Below are 15,921 nucleotides of genomic sequence, written 5' to 3' on the forward strand. Positions count from 1 at the left end.
TATTTACGTGTTTCTGGTAATATAACGTCTCGGAATCCCCCAGGAGGAAGTCACTAATGTTGCTCTGGAGAGGGAAGTCTGGAGCACTCTGGTGGAGCTGTTGCCCCCGCGACCCGACTACGGATAAGCGGTTGAAGATGGATGGATGGATGGATGGTAATATTATTGTCCACTCATTCTGTATGTCCGTGGCAAAAAGAATATGTTGACAAAAATGTCCACCACAAGCCAACATGGCGACGATGACCCCTGGGCGACGATGACCCCTGGGCGATGATGACCCCTGGGCGTGAGTGACCGCTGTGTTTTGTCACTGACCACCGACGGGTGCTTCTTCCACAAAATTGGCGGGAAATATACCAATATTTCCATGACACCGGCCTTCATACCAGTGCTCGTCGACTGTGGAAGAGAAAAAACATTCATTACAATAATTTATAACGGCTTCTTGGATTCTTTCTTTTTTTTTTTACTTTTACAAAGCCGTACACTCAGAAATGAATGCGTTTTCCTATAACCACTTATGTCCTTACAGACTACTTTGCCCCACGACAATAGCAGAAATCACAGATCTCCAAGCTCACAATGCACCATGATGCAACACGTGAGCTTGTAGTAGATCCGCTATATATATTCTTTCTTTTGCTAGTACCATACAAAAATAGTTTGCCCAAAACAACAGGAACGCCAGGGTTAAAAATAACATTTTAATTAAATTGTGATGTTATGAAACATTCAACTACATTTCCCAAAAGTTACATTTAATTTAATTCCGTCTGACCAGAAGCATGGATAAAACATTATCGCCATGCATCAGCCATTATGAAATTAATTGGATTTTCTTGCACAGAAGAATTAAATCCAACCCTGAGCTCACCTTTGGAGAGAAGTGTGATGGCGTCTCCCTTGTTGAACTGAAGGTCCTCTGGGTTGGGAGACTCGTACGAATGAAGAGCGACCAGTTGAGTCTGCTGGGCTGGCTGTTCATCTGTGTGCTAAAAACACAATAACATGACACAGATCAGTGGGTTTCAACAGTGGTGGAAAAAGTACTCCATTATTTTACTCAAAGGGGAATACCACTCATTTTCAACATTTTACTATGTCATTAATATACCTTAGAGCTGTTTGGATTGTGTGGATTTTTATTTTTATTTTTTAAGTAAATGATTCACAATGTTAATGATTTTTTTCCATTTCATTTCAACACAGAATGGGGGGACTTTAATTATTTCCACACAACAGCTCTAAGGTATATTAATGACATAGTAAAATGTTGAAAATGAGTGGTATTCACCTTTAAGTAAAAGTGTCAATAATACTCTGTTACAACTAAGTGAAATACGTTATCTATTCAGCATCGGAGCCACGGACCACCATTTGCTGAGATTTAGCCTCTCAGACACAAGGCACAGAATATTTCATTGTCGACGGATAGGTTTTTGACCACAATTCCATGCTGTATTGATGTGGTACCATTAGGAGAGACAAGATGCAGATGCAAACGATTCAAATAATTGATAAGTTAATTATTATAATTAACATTATCTAATTGTAGTCTTCTTGTAAATTAACTAATGCAGATCTTTAACAATAATTGAACTCTTGAGAGTGTAAAATTAAACCAAATGGACCCGTAATTAAGGCTCTATTTGAGATACAAAAGAGACCAGTTTCTTACCTCCTCCTCCTTCAGATCCTGATCCTGGTCCTTCTTCTCGCACCTTAAAGTGATGCGACCGCCGCTGGCCCGGCTCCAAACCTCCTCCATGTCAGTGTTGGGATCCATCACTGTTTGTCCGTTCTCTGCGGAGCTTAGACTGGGAAATGAATGTATGAATGAACGAATTGTTTATTTTCTTAGTTTACAATGAACCAATATAGACACCTAGCAAGCCAAGTCATGATGACTCCGTTCAGGACTAGGCCAGATCACAGTCCACATGGGGATGATCTTTACGTCATTTCCAAGACGTCTTCACCAGTTAAAATAATATAGCTTATTCTGGGCTAGATCTGACTAGTTCAGTCTGACTTTGATATGCCTTAAGTTGATCTGGCATCTTTTGGACTCTCTCTGATTCATCCAGGGACGTTTGTCTGTTGTTAGTGGGCAGAATGTATGTTCGTTGATATCAGGTTTTATTCTGGGCCAGATCTGACTATAGTCTTGGTTTGACTTGATTTGGCCCCAATAGAGACGTCACTAATTTGTCGTAGGGATGCACCGCTATGCAGTGTGACTCAAGCGTTATTCATAGTCTGGATTTTCGGTGGTGAGGTGACCACCGAACTGCAACATTACGTCAGAGCCGCGGTGAAGAGCAAACCACCGCCACTGCCCCAGCCCTTCTCTCTGTTTTTACTCACCACCGCTCAACGTTATTTCATCTCCGGTGGTCACCTCACCACCGAAAATCCAGACTATGAATGAGCCTTAATAATATGACCAAAAATGTTCGTCGACCACCTTTTTTCATCATTGTTTTATAAAAACTTAGCCATGATGACTAAAACTATGACTAAATATACTGACAATTTCGTCAAAAAATAAAAACTAGACTAAAATGTTAGGAAGGGACTAGTGGACAAGAGATCCAGTAGAAGTTATTTTACACTTGGTTGCATGCTGAAAATAGCAGATCTACAAGCTCACAACGGCGTCGCAGTGCGATCGGCTATCGTGTCATTATGACGGCATCAAGGACCGCCAAAATACATTTTAGTCGACTAAATCAACTGTAGATTTGATTTTTTTTTGGCGACTAAAATCGTATGAACTAGACTAACACTAAAACATTCCAGGTGACTAAAATATGACTAAAACTAAATGAAGTTTTATTCCAAAGACTAAACTAAAATAGAAATTTGCTGCGAAAAACATCACCGCCGCTATGGAAGTGACCGGTATTGACTGTACCTCAAGGTGATGGAGCCAGCGGGCACGTTGAGTTTCCTGCTGATTTCCTGGACCATCGCGGCGTACGGAGATCCTGAGGACACGGACACGGCTATGGTGTACGTGTAAAACACTTTGACTGTGCACAGCGGGCTTTCACCAGGCTCTGAACTCTAAAACACGTACAGGCAGAGATATCAGATTCCAGTGCCACTATACAGTTTAACACTGATATATAGTTAAAATAGTGATGTACAGTTTAACTGTTAAAACTGATATACAGTTAAAGATGGAGTGCCGTGATTTTTTACCACCCTAAAACATGATCATCAGGTATTATTATTATATAAGGAGGAAGAAATGTTTCAGAAAAGTGTGCAGTATTTGTTAAAATGCTGTTTCTATGTGGACATGCCCACCAGTTCATTAAGTAGGCCTGGTTTGCCTGATGGGTGGTGATCCACCTGAACTGAAGCCGCACCCACAGCTGTCGTTGTATGATAAAGGGGGAGGGGTTAGGGGATGGGATGATATTGTGATGGCACTATATCACTGTTTTTTTTTTCATTGGCACGTCAGCCTCCAGGAAGAAACATCAATACAAAGGGAAGATATCATTGCACATAACAACCACACCAAGGGGTCTAATGAAGTACTGTCACCTCTGACCTCATAAACACATGAAAAACTGGGAAAAATTTAATAAATCACGGCACTCCATCTTTAAAACAGCATTATACAACGGGTTGTTTCGAGGAATCAATCTGATTGGTTGAAACAGCCTTCTAGCCGTGCCTCAAACGAGCTTGATGGAACACCTAATCAAAACAAAGACATCACCTGCTTTATTCTCCTTGAGCACAGCATACTCGGTGGCTAGGCTATCGAGTTTCTTGGGACATTTGTGGTCGTAGTGGCTACATCTGTCATTAAAATATTATGATTTCTTTTTGCGATTATCTTAATTTTAAGGTTAATCGTTGTACAATTGCAATATTACACTCGAGGGGGTGCATTAATGTCATTAATGCACTTCTGCGCTGCCTTTCTTTCCTGCAGCATTGCAGGCATGCATTATGAAGTTAAACTACGCCGTCTCGTGTAATATTGCTTAAATGAGCTTTTGGGGTAGGCTGTTATCACGCAATGATGTGCCTCGGCATACCTCTTCCAACGCGTCTCGTTCACTTTTAACGTCGGGAGTGTAGCCTGACATGATGAAAGAAAGAAAGAAAGAAAGAAAGAAAGGGAACAATTAGCATTTTCATCTTTTCCTTCATGTGTATCATGAAACCTTTATAGTCTACATCAAGAACATGACCTGTCACAGTTATTACATGATTGCCTGATCACAATTATTTGAGCTATTAAGCATTATGTTATACTTTAGCTATTGAAAAATAGCAGATCTACAAGCTACGAGCTTGTAGATCTGCTATTTTTGAAGAATCGTGCAAATGTGGCGCAAATCTTTGAATATAATATTCTTTCAGAGCAAACTTTCAGATGGGGGTCCGCGGCCAAATACAGCTAATTCTGGGGGTCCTTGGGCACCACTGATTAACCACCACTGATGGGTTAAATCACAATCCTTGAGTAAAAAAATTACCCTGTGATTCACCTGGCATGCCAAACTGTACCTGGTTGGTGTGTGCTTGCGGTGGTGGTGGTGGGACTCCCTTTCCTCTCCAAAGCAACAGGACTCCCTTTCCTCTCCAAAGCAACAGGACTCCCTTTCCTCTCCAAAGCAACAGGACTCCCTTTCCTCTCCAAAGCAACAGGACTCCCTTTCCTCTCCAAAGCAACAGGACTCTTCTCAGCTGGTCTGTCCGGCTCTTCTCTCCTCTGAGGCGGAGCTGCTCCAGACCCGCTGTTTTTCAGATCCTACAACATACAGTATATGGTACGGTATGGATACATTTATTCAATAGGAGTCACCGGCGACAGACGACATACACCACACAATAAAAGATTATGTAGGCTATTGTTCACAAATTGTTTATAAACATGTTTAGAAGTAACATGAATATTTGATCTCACGCGCGCACGCACACACACACACACACACACACGCACACACACACACACACACACACACACACACACACACACACACACACACACACACACACACACACACACACACACACACACACACACACACACACAGAGACACACACACACACACACACACACACACACACACACACACACAAAATCCATACCTGATACTGCTTAGAAGACAAGCTTATGGGTTGCAGGAAATTGTAAGGAACAAGACCCTTCTGTAAATGAAATAGCAGTGATGAATGATGAATATAGTAATATAGGCTATATATTTTTTTTCTTTCATTTTTTTGCTTCAGTGAATTCACGGCTATATCTCTGAATCTGCAGCGCTTGTAGATCTGCTATTTTCAGAGTGCAACCAAGTGTACTGTATAAAATCAGGCATTGCGACGGCATCAAGGCCCACCAAAACATTTTTTTAGTCGACAAAATCAACTGTAGATTCAGTAGACTAAAACTAGACTAGCACTAAAGCATTTCAGATTACTAAAATATGACTAAATACTGTACCACTTTATTTAGAATCTGAATCTTAGCTCGGTGGTACAGTACAGTACAGTGTTGATTTCATCGACTAATACTATGACAAAACGTTTTCGTCAACTACCTTTTTTTTCACTGACAAACTAAATGGAGACAATATATGTATTCACAATTTCGTCAATAAATAAAAACTAGACTAAAATGTTAGGAAGGGACTAGTGGAGAAGAGATCCAGTATAAGTCATTTTACACTTGGTTGCATGCTGAAAATAGCAGATCTACAAGCTCACAACACGATCTACAATGTGAGCTTGTAGATCTGACACTTTTTTTACAGCGTCAAATCAGCTATTACGACGGCATCAAGACCCACCAAAATCCATTTCAGTAGACTAAATCAACTGTAGATTTAGTCGACTAAAATAGCATGACATTTAGTCTGACTAAACCTAGACTAACAGTAAAACATTTCAGGTGACTAAAATGAAAACTATTCAAGAGACTATGACTATAACTCAAATCTATAAATCTGCTGTCAAAATCAACACCGGTACAGTAACAGTACTTACTCTGTAACAGTACAGTAACAGTACAGTAACAGTACAGTATCAGTACTTACTCTGCCGTTGAAGAGCACGGAGGCCCAGTTGTCCTGGCCCTTGTGGAGCATAAAGACCATATTTCCAGGCACCACGGCCAGCTCCTCGCTGTTCTGAGGGACGAACTCGTACAGGACCATGTGGGGTTCTCCTTCAAACGCCCTGCAGAGATATAGAGGAACACAGACACGTTTTGGTCATTTTATTGTCCTCGGGTTTATGTGTAACACCCGACGTATACCCAGACAGTTTTCAAGTTGCTCGATTCAGTATTTAGATATTTGATTATTCATTTTAGCTGTGCCCGTACGTAATGCCAGATGTTTAACGATAATTTAACTCTTGAGAGCGTAAGATTACGGGTCCATTTGGTTTCATTTTACACTCAAGAGTTAAAGATCTATTCATATAATATAGCTGGGGACCACCTGGAACCCCCTTTCTGGACCACTGATTGAGAACCACAGACTTAAACCCCAGCATCCCCTCCCCTGGGCAATATGTACTTTGAAATTAAGGTTTATTAGGACTGTTGGCCTGATGGTGGTGCTAGAGGAACGTCTATCTGGTGACCAAAAATACAGGTTTATTGGTTACGCCTTCTGGGAGCATGAGTGTGCCACTGTATGTAGGAAATGTTTTTTTTTAATGGTCTGGAGTCATTTATGTAAAGTGATTTGAATAAGCTTGAATACTTGATATTTAAGGCCTGCTACAAAACCTGTGGCTATAGCAACTTGCTATGGACATTAGCAAGATAATTATGTAGCATGAATGCTCAGATCATGTACTATACGTTACACTTAGGTCAGTTAGGTGCCAACTCGTCCTGTCAGGCACGTGCACATCTGCCGTGTAGATCTGCTATTTTCAAATGGCTGCAAAATGTTGTATACAGGGCTGATGTATGTTTTGTAATGATAATCCAAATCTATATAGTAAGTAAGTAACTAACTAGCGGTAACTAAACTTTTCAAATAATTGTAGTGGAGTAAAAGTACAAAAAAAGTAAAAGTATTGGAAATTGGAGATACTCAAAGTACAAATGCCTCAAAATTGTACTTAACGTAACAGTACAGTACTTTAGTAAATGTACTTGGTTACTTTACACCACTTAGAACGCTCTACCTCAGAGTCTCGGGGGGCTTCGGATCGACCGGACTGTCTTCAACCTATAAAATGAAAATACATATAGATAAATAAAAACATTATCTCTGAGGAAAATCTAATACATACAGTATTCAGTATTCACACAACCAAATTTCAAAATAATGCATGCTTTTAACGTAATCAAACATTATAGGTGCAGTGTAGCCTACAGTGTTCATTTTGTCGAGTAGAACTATGGCGAATTTTTTTTCGTCAACTACCTTTTATCAATGGAAAAAACGAAGCTATGATTTCTAAAACTGAGACTAAACATATTGACAATTTCGTCAACAAATTAAAACTAGACTAAAATGTCAGGGAGGGATTAGTGGAGAAGAGTTCCAGTAGAAAGACAAGTCATTTTATGTTTGGTTGTGCGCTCTGAAAATAAGAAAGTAGATTTTTAGAGGTGCAAACAAGTGTAAAGATCAGCCATTACAACGGCATCGGGTCCCGCCAAAATACTTTTCTGTCCACAAAATCAACTGTAGATTTAGTCAACGAAAACCTTCGTCTAAAACTAGACTAACACTAACACACTTCAGATGACTTGAAATATGACTAAACAAACAAAACTATTAGGGCTGTATTTTGCGTGTCTTAAGTACCAGGTCTTATTAACTTAAGACCTGGAGGATCAATGCCATTTGGCTATTCTGAGTGGCCAAAGAGCATTGACCACGCCTCCAGGTCTTAAGTTAAGTAATAAGACCTGGTATACTTAAGACACGCAAAATACAGCCCTATGACTAAAAGCTGACGTCAAAATCGACCGTGGTAGCGTTGGGTATGCCTGACCTGTGGTTGCAGGGGAGCAAACCCAGAGAAGCCAGCGTCCCGAGGGCTAACAGAGGCAACCACCTGAAGGAAGGAAAGGACAGCTGAGTTATGAATACAACTGGTTCCCAAACAGGAGGTCATCCCCATGCTGGCTTTGTGGTGGACATTTTGGGTCAAAATGAAAGTTTTGCCACGGGCCAGGGGTCATCAATACTGTATGTCCGTATACACGGACAAATGTGTCCATGGCAAAGACTCCGTTTTGTCCAAGGCAAATGTTTTACACAAGTCTCCAGATTTTCTTCAGAATATGTACTGCATGACACTGATTTACTACGACACTATAGCATACAACTGTGGTTCTCAAATGTTTTATTTGCAAGCACCCCCTTAACTCTCAGAGTTACACACATGGGTATTCAGGGCTAGCTCTTTGTATTTCTTGTAATATTATTGTCCTGTCCGTGGCAAAAATATAATTTTGGCAAAAATGTCCACCACAAGCCAACATGGCGATGACCCCTGCCAAGTACAGACATACAATATGAGTGGACATTGGACAATAAATATTACCAGAAAGAAACGCATAGAGAGCTAACCCTGAGTGACCATAACATGGTCCATAACTCTGAGCGTGGATGGATTTGGTTCCATTTGCACACACTCAGAGTTAAGGTGGTCCTTGCAAGTGTCATACATATTCTGAAGAAAACCTGGAGACTTGACATTCAGTAATTGGGTCTCATGATGTGTGAAAAAATAAAATAAAAAATGTTCCACGGACAAGGGCCAAGTCTTTGCCACAAACACATTTGTCTGTACGGATATGTTGATGACTGCAGTTGTTACCAAACAATATTGCAAGTAAATAGCTATTATTTTATCATTATTATATAGTCTTGAGCTAAAACATCTTTGGAAATCACTAAGTTATACTGTATAGGCCTATATGTAGCCCATTCCCAAGTTCTCTGAAGAGCAATGCCACTATATGTTGACTGAGCATGACTTTGACATTCACTCATTCGGATATAACCTCCAAAGTTTAACAATATCCTACTGTACAATATCATGATGGCACCCCCATCACGGACATACAAAATGAGCAAAATTAAATAATAATATGACCAGAAAACACAGCTAATCCTGAATGACCATAACAGGTCTGTAACTCTAGAGTGTGTACAGTGTGTACAAATGGAACCAAATGGACCCATTTGTGCACACTCAGAGTTAAGGGGTCCACTATGGTAAGCATGACTTTGCCATTCACTCATCCGGGTAACCTCCACATTCAGTTTAACAATGTCCTACTGTACAATATGATGGGCCTGGCGGGGGGGGGGATAGTACATTATGATATGAATCCTTTGAAGTAAAACGGTACCTTAGCTTTCCCTAGGTAGTCCTTCTTTTCCAGCTCGGCCACATATTTCTGGTTTGGTTTAAAGAGCAGTTTCGCTGGGACCTCGGCCAGCTTGAATAGTTTCCGTTTCTGTCGGCGAGAGAACATTCTAATAATTATTATTTCACATTGGTATATTCCAGAGCCGGACTTACCATTGGGCTAGGGTGGGCTGCAGCCCGGGCCCCCCCCAAAAAGAATATATATATATTATTATTATTATAAAATTGTAAAGTATTGAAATCCAATTCAAGTGAAATGTGTGCCTGCCTCTCTTTTTAGGGGCCTGGGTACCCCAACATGAAAACAGCCCGGGGGCCCTCAGCAAGGTAAATCCGGCTCTGGTATAATCCTTCAACCCCATACCGGAGAGCAACGGAGACTCTTCCGGTCATCCAGTTATTGGCCCAGGAATGTGACCAAAAGAAAAACCATCCCCAAGACTTCAAAATGATAATTGGTGCATTTATATAGCGCCAGGGACGTGCATAGACACTAGGAATGATAGAGCACCTGCCCTTTTGCCCTGTGGACAGCAATGTGTCCTTTACATAGATTGTGCATTACATTCACCGATTCATTATTTATTCCTTCTTGAAGTTACTGAAAATAAATCATTGAACTTTGGGTTTGGTTCATGAAAAGTTTAGCTTTGGGGGGGGGGGGGGGGGATGTTTTTTTTTTAATGTTTTGAAATAATAACAATTAAAAACCAAATCTAGGAAACCAAAAATTTAGGCGACTCATAACAATGTGTCTGCGACCCAGAAAATGGTTCCGGACCCAGTGTTTGGGAAACACCAGGTGCAGTGTTCATGCATGGTCGTTTGGGACTAGCCTGGGCGGCATTCCATGTCGGGTTTATGATCCGGTCGGGAGCAGATGGTAAGTTCCGTCATGTTGTAGTCACTGATTTGTGTGATGTAGAAACTGCCGGATGCTAACTTGCATAATGTTGAGCAATTTTCATAATTGGCATAATATGTGACCATACCATTAACAACCTATATAGAAGGCAAAATATTAAACATTTCATTATGCTTTATCTAGCATGTGATGAGTCAAACTAGGGGGTTTTCATGATGCTGAATCCATTCCAAGCATTAGTTTAGCAAAAAAACACTCATTGGGCTTAAAACGGCCATGCCCACTTGTGATGACAGCATTGGCCGTTTTTAGCCCAATGAGTGTTTTTCTACATGCTGGGGACCCATACTAAACATTTCTAACATAAAACCTTGGTGTACTCAACATGTCCGGGTTCACAATGGGGCTCTATGGGCTGGCTACTAGACTAATCCGCTCCAGACCGGTTCACGCGGCGATTCTGGAACACAGCCCTGCAGGCTTTCATCTGAGGTGGAAAGCCTGGTGACGTGAGGTTAGTTTGGGACTGACCAGTGTGGCCTCCAGGGCTCTGTCCAGGAGGCTGAGCTTGACCTCGGTCTTGTAGTTGAGTGCAGAGACCAGGTGCTCCTGGGCCTTGTCCCATCGGCCCATCTGAGCCCGAGCCAGCGCCATGTTGTGAAGGACCTGAGAGGGACATGCAGAGAGACAGGGGTCATCAATATGTCCGTACATACGTACAGAATACAGATATGACTCTTTTTGATACCGAAATGGCGGCAAGACTAAAGGTGGTTGCACACAGGCCGCGTTTTTCGGAAAACCCATGGAGAAACGCCGCTTTAAAATGCGAATTCGTGCTTGGTGTGTTCAGAAGAGGAGAAAAACTGATTTTTATTTTATTTTATCCAAAATGAGTTAAATAGCACAGGCAGACTCTTCACATACTAGACTGAAATAAATGTCAGAGCTGAAATGTAAAGCTATTGAAAAATAGCAGATCTACAAGCTCATAGCGCGCCTGCTATTTTTTTTAAATCGTGAAAAAGTGACGCAAATCCTGACAGAAAACTGTCAGGATTTAGAAGACATTTTATACATTTTGACGTCAGGCCTAAATGGAACATGTAGCTGGTAGGTGTAAGAGGCCACAGAAGTGAACCTTTTAAGCCTAAATTCTCAACTCGCTGTTTCTCTGCAAGACTCTATAAGCCATATCTCCAAAACTGGTGGGTCAAACTGAACAATTTGAAGCTATGATTCCCTGCTTTCACATGACAAAAAAAATCAATGACTTAGCCTCAGTCAGAAACGGTCACAATTACCATTCTAATGTTCTTATTTTGATCATACGACCCCATGAATTACTGAATGCCAGTCTCCAGATTTTCTTCTGAATATGTATGACACTGATTTATGACACTATGTATGACACATTAGGAGTCCAACTAGTACTAGTTGTTCTCAAATGTTATTATTTGCAAGGACCCCCTTATCTCTGAGGCCCCTTTTCCACCGGTTGGTTCCCAGTGGGAACCGGTTCAGTTCTTTTTGGTTTTTAGTCCATGAGCCAAAATTGGAACGTTAATTATGAATTTAGTGTGCAAAACCATACTTTTTGATTGTTATCACCATGTAACTTAGCAAAGTTGAGTACTTACACGAACACAATGATTTATTGTATTACAAATTTTACATTTTCAAATGAGTCATTATGTAGGACAATATGCAAAATAATCGAAAATATGAAAAAGCTACTACTGTGGAAGGGTTATCATGTATTAATTTACTTGTATTGATCCTATAAACAATTTACCGGTAATATAGGTCTAGTTTTTCCCACCAATTTGGAGCTCTGGCTCATGCAGACTAAGAACCTAAAAGAACTGAACCGGTTCCCACTGGGAACCAACCGGTGGAAAGGGGGTCTGAGAGTGTTCAAATGGAACCAAATGGACCCGTAATGGTCCATTTACAGACCATATGTTATGGTCATTCAGGGGCCAGCTCATTATGAGTTTCTGGTAATGTTATTGTCCACTCGTTTTGTATGTCTGTGGCAAAAATAATATTTCACCACAAGCCAGCATGGTGATTAAAACATTTGTGTACTTTTACGTCCACCACTGAGCATTTGGTATACAGAAAGATAGGGCCCTCGTTGACGTTTAAAATGTGTGTGGGATACTGTTGGTTCTCAGACGTTTTCATGTCAAGGACCCCCAAATTGACAATTATCATCCCGCGGACCCCCATTTGAATATTTTCACAGCTCTAACAGTGACTCTCAACAATTTTATTTTCAAGGACCCCCCCCCCCCCCCCCCTCCCCCAATTAATGGCATTTCAATCTCTGGGACCCCAAGTTTAATTTAGTAAAATCAATGTTAATTTAACTCTGAGATTGTACAAATGGAACCAAATGGACCTGTACACTCTGAGTTACTGATCCACAAGGGTCAATTTGGTTCCTAACTATCATTTAGCTGGGTACCCCCTGGAACTCCCTCAAGGACCCCACTTTGAGAACCACTGGGATACTGTATTGTATTGTGCAACACAGCAGCAGCATGTGTGTGTGTGTGTGTGTGTGTGTGAGCACGCGTGTGCTTGCGTACGTGTGTGTGTGTGTGCGTACGTGTGTGTGTGTTATGATCCATGAACCAGGTGAGGTTTTTTTTGTATACTATTTAAATAGGCTTGAGAAACAAATTCTGCTATTTGTCGCTAAGTGACTGCAAAACTAATTATCTTTTTATTTAATTTTATATAAAGCTTTAAAAATAAACTAGGGCCTAGTGTATAACATGTATATAGGCCTATACTAACAATTGCAATGTGACATAGCTCTGTTTACAAAATGATGTAATTCCTCCAACTGTATATACTTTCCCCATGTTCAACTGTTTTTATTATATTTTGACACTTGCTTTGGCAATGCAAACGTATGTTTTCTCATGCCAATAGAGCTACTTTGAATTTAATTTAATTTAATTATATCGTAGGTGGGGCTGCGTCTTGTCACAGTCTTACTAGTGTGTCAGTCACATTTGGCTGTTGTGTGATGACATCATGCGCCTTTCAGCAGTGTTGTTTTTGGCAGCAAGTTTCTCTTTTAGTTTAGTCATATAGTCTTTAGAATGAAACTTCATTTAGTTTTTTAGTCATATTTTAGTCACCTGGAATGTTTTAGTGTTAGTCTAGTTTTAGTTGACTAAATATCCTAAGGTTTTAGTGGGCCTCGATGCCGTCGTAATGACTGATTTGACACTAGCTGGTTTTACAATAGCAGATATACAAGCTCAAAACGAGTCACACTGCGACGTGTTGTGAGCTGGTAGATATGCTATTTTCAGCATGCAACCAAGTGTAAAATGACTTGGGTCGCGCCTTACTTATACTGGATGGCTTGTCCACTATAGTCCCTTGCAAACATTTACATCTAGTTTTTATTTGTTGTCGATAATATTTAGTCTTACTTTTAGTCATCATAGCTCATAGTTTTCATGAAATTCATGTAGTTTCCATTTAGTCAGTGAAAAAAAAGGAACATTTCTCGCCATAGTATTAGTCGCCTTTCAGACTGCCTTTCAGACACTTACCTCACAAGCATATAAATGGTATGTGAGGCCGAGGCACTTGTAGTCGATAAGCTGGTTGCCTTTAAGCTCCTTTAAGGCATACTGGAAGTCATCGAGACACTCCTCGAACCTTTAAACAGAAAGTCAGAAACATACCAGTCACTCAGTCACCACTGCAATGAATGAACCCACTAATATAAAGACCTGAGGCCGATTCTACTAAATGTCGTCAAAGTTTTATCCTAACCGTTTTCTGAAAAACCTAATATGTTGCTATATCAGTGGTGGTCAAGGACCCTCAAAATTATGTGTATTTGGCCGCGGGTCTTTATCTCAAAAAAGGTTTTGTTCCAGGCAGGGACCCACCAGAAGCAAAGCTCTGAGTTAAAGATGTCTGCTTTATAGAATATATATTCACAGATTTGTAGCAATATTTATGATGTTTTTTCTTCAAAAATAGCAGATCTACAAGCTTGTATATCACATAGTATTATTATTAGTATAGTTAAAGTGATACAATTCTAAAATGACACTGACGCTTTCCCAAATGTAACGGGTTAAACCAGTTAATGATTATAACAGGAGCGTGTTTATGCATTAACCAACAGACACACAGAACGAGTGGACAATATACAGAAACACATAAAGCGCTATAGCAATGACCATGAAAGGTCTGTCACTCTGAGAGTGAACAAATGGAATGGTTCCATTTGTACACTCAGAGTTAAGGGGGTCCTTGCAAATAAAGCATTTAAGACTCATACCATAGTGTGTTGTGGTACGTCAGTGTCATACATATTAATTAATACAGTAAATGAGTGATGAGAAGAAATGAGAACATTGTGTGTAAAACATAAAATCTAAAACGTGCCACAGACAACAAGACTAAGTCTTGTCTGTGGCACGGACGGACACACATGTTGATGACCCCATGATAACAACAAACGATAACAACAGCATTTTGCATTGCATTGGATTTCATGACGATGAGCGAGAGACTTGCCTCTCCTTTTTGTAGAAGGTGATTCCTCTTTGAAAGAAAGCGACCGCCAGATGCTCATCTTTGCCTATGCTGCGGTCGAACGCCTGCATGAAAGAAGAAGAAGCAATGGAGGGAGAATCAGGTAACTTCCTTAATTCTCCTTTTCTACGTGACTTGAGAAAAAGAGAAGACAAACACAGTTACAGGGGTGGAAAAAAAGTACTAAAATGTTTAAGTAACTTGACTTATGTAAAAGTATCAATACGGCAATGTAGAAAAACTCAATTGAAGTTAAATCGAATAAAAGTACAACATGGAAGTATTGGAAATACTCATCAAACCTGTACTTATAAGTACAGTACTTAAGTAAAGTTACTTTCCACCACTAAACAATTATAAAACAGATTTCAGAGATGACATTATAACCTCAGACGTACAGTACCTTCTCGGCAGCATCAAAGTCTTGGTTGATCAGTTGGAGACAGCCAATGTTGTAGTAGATCTTGGAGTTTGGCTCTTGGATAGACAGGAAGATACTGAGGGCTTCAGAGATGTCTTTTCCGTCAGCGCAGGCTACGGCCTTGTCCCAGTGTCGCAGGGTGTCCACGAAACTCATCTTGTCACCTCAGACGCAACCGAGCCGACTGGCTAAATAGAGGAACTCGAAGCCTATTTGAACACATTTCCCAAAAAGGAAGTGTGGCCACACGATGTGACAATTTAGTTCAGACCACAACCATCTTTTTTATGTGATTTTATGTGATTTTTATTCTCTGTTGGCTATTATTTTGTTCGTTTCTTTCATTTTTTACTTTCAGTAAAAATATATTATATATTTTTAAGTAGTCTACTACATACAGCACAGTCATCACATGATTCACTGCTGCGACTACTAAAGTAGACTATAGTAGTCCAGGTGGTCTTCACTCCATGCAGCAGCAAAATGAGGAACTATACTGCAAGTTAGAGTTCTTTTATTGGAAATAGGCCTAGTACAGAGGAAATAGGCTACAACACGTGACACTTTTTGATACAGAGACCGTCATGGGCAAGACTATAACTGTTCTGGAGAGGATATTGCTATTAACTCATTTTAATCCAAAATTAGTTAATAGCACAGGCAGACT

The 15,921-nt window shown here is 40.3% G+C and overlaps 1 protein-coding gene across 1 annotated transcript; it reads right to left on the minus strand.

Moving 5' to 3' along the window:
- Positions 1-289: 289 nt before the first annotated feature.
- Positions 290-15,411, minus strand: ncf2 (neutrophil cytosolic factor 2). The gene is made up of 15 exons (XM_083778226.1): positions 15,237-15,411; positions 14,816-14,898; positions 13,834-13,942; positions 10,784-10,918; positions 9,368-9,475; positions 7,999-8,061; positions 7,180-7,223; positions 6,072-6,213; positions 5,125-5,184; positions 4,540-4,783; positions 4,065-4,108; positions 2,921-3,072; positions 1,682-1,820; positions 878-995; positions 290-402 (listed from the first exon to the last, which is right to left on the minus strand). Exons 1-15 carry the CDS (start codon positions 15,408-15,410, stop codon positions 311-313), a joined length of 1,707 nt encoding a protein of 568 aa, XP_083634352.1. The 5' UTR covers position 15,411; the 3' UTR covers positions 290-310.
- Positions 15,412-15,921: the final 510 nt, after the last annotated feature.

Source organism: Protomyctophum parallelum, assembly GCF_964188405.1.
Source record: "Protomyctophum parallelum genome assembly, chromosome: 12".
Taxonomy (NCBI): domain Eukaryota; kingdom Metazoa; phylum Chordata; class Actinopteri; order Myctophiformes; family Myctophidae; genus Protomyctophum; species Protomyctophum parallelum.

What these genes read in the sequence shown, in the direction of transcription:
- ncf2 (XM_083778226.1), bottom strand. Translation starts at nt 15,410, where the DNA reads ATGAGTTTCGTGGACACCCTGCGACACTGGGACAAGGCCGTAGCCTGC. An exon ending in GAGCCCTGGAGGCCACACTG is followed by an intron (nt 9,476 to 10,783) that starts GTCAGTCCCAAA and finishes TCTCGCCGACAG; the next exon opens with AAACGGAAACTATTCAAGCT. An exon ending in TTGCTCCCCTGCAACCACAG is followed by an intron (nt 7,224 to 7,998) that starts GTCAGGCATACC and finishes TTCATTTTATAG; the next exon opens with GTTGAAGACAGTCCGGTCGA.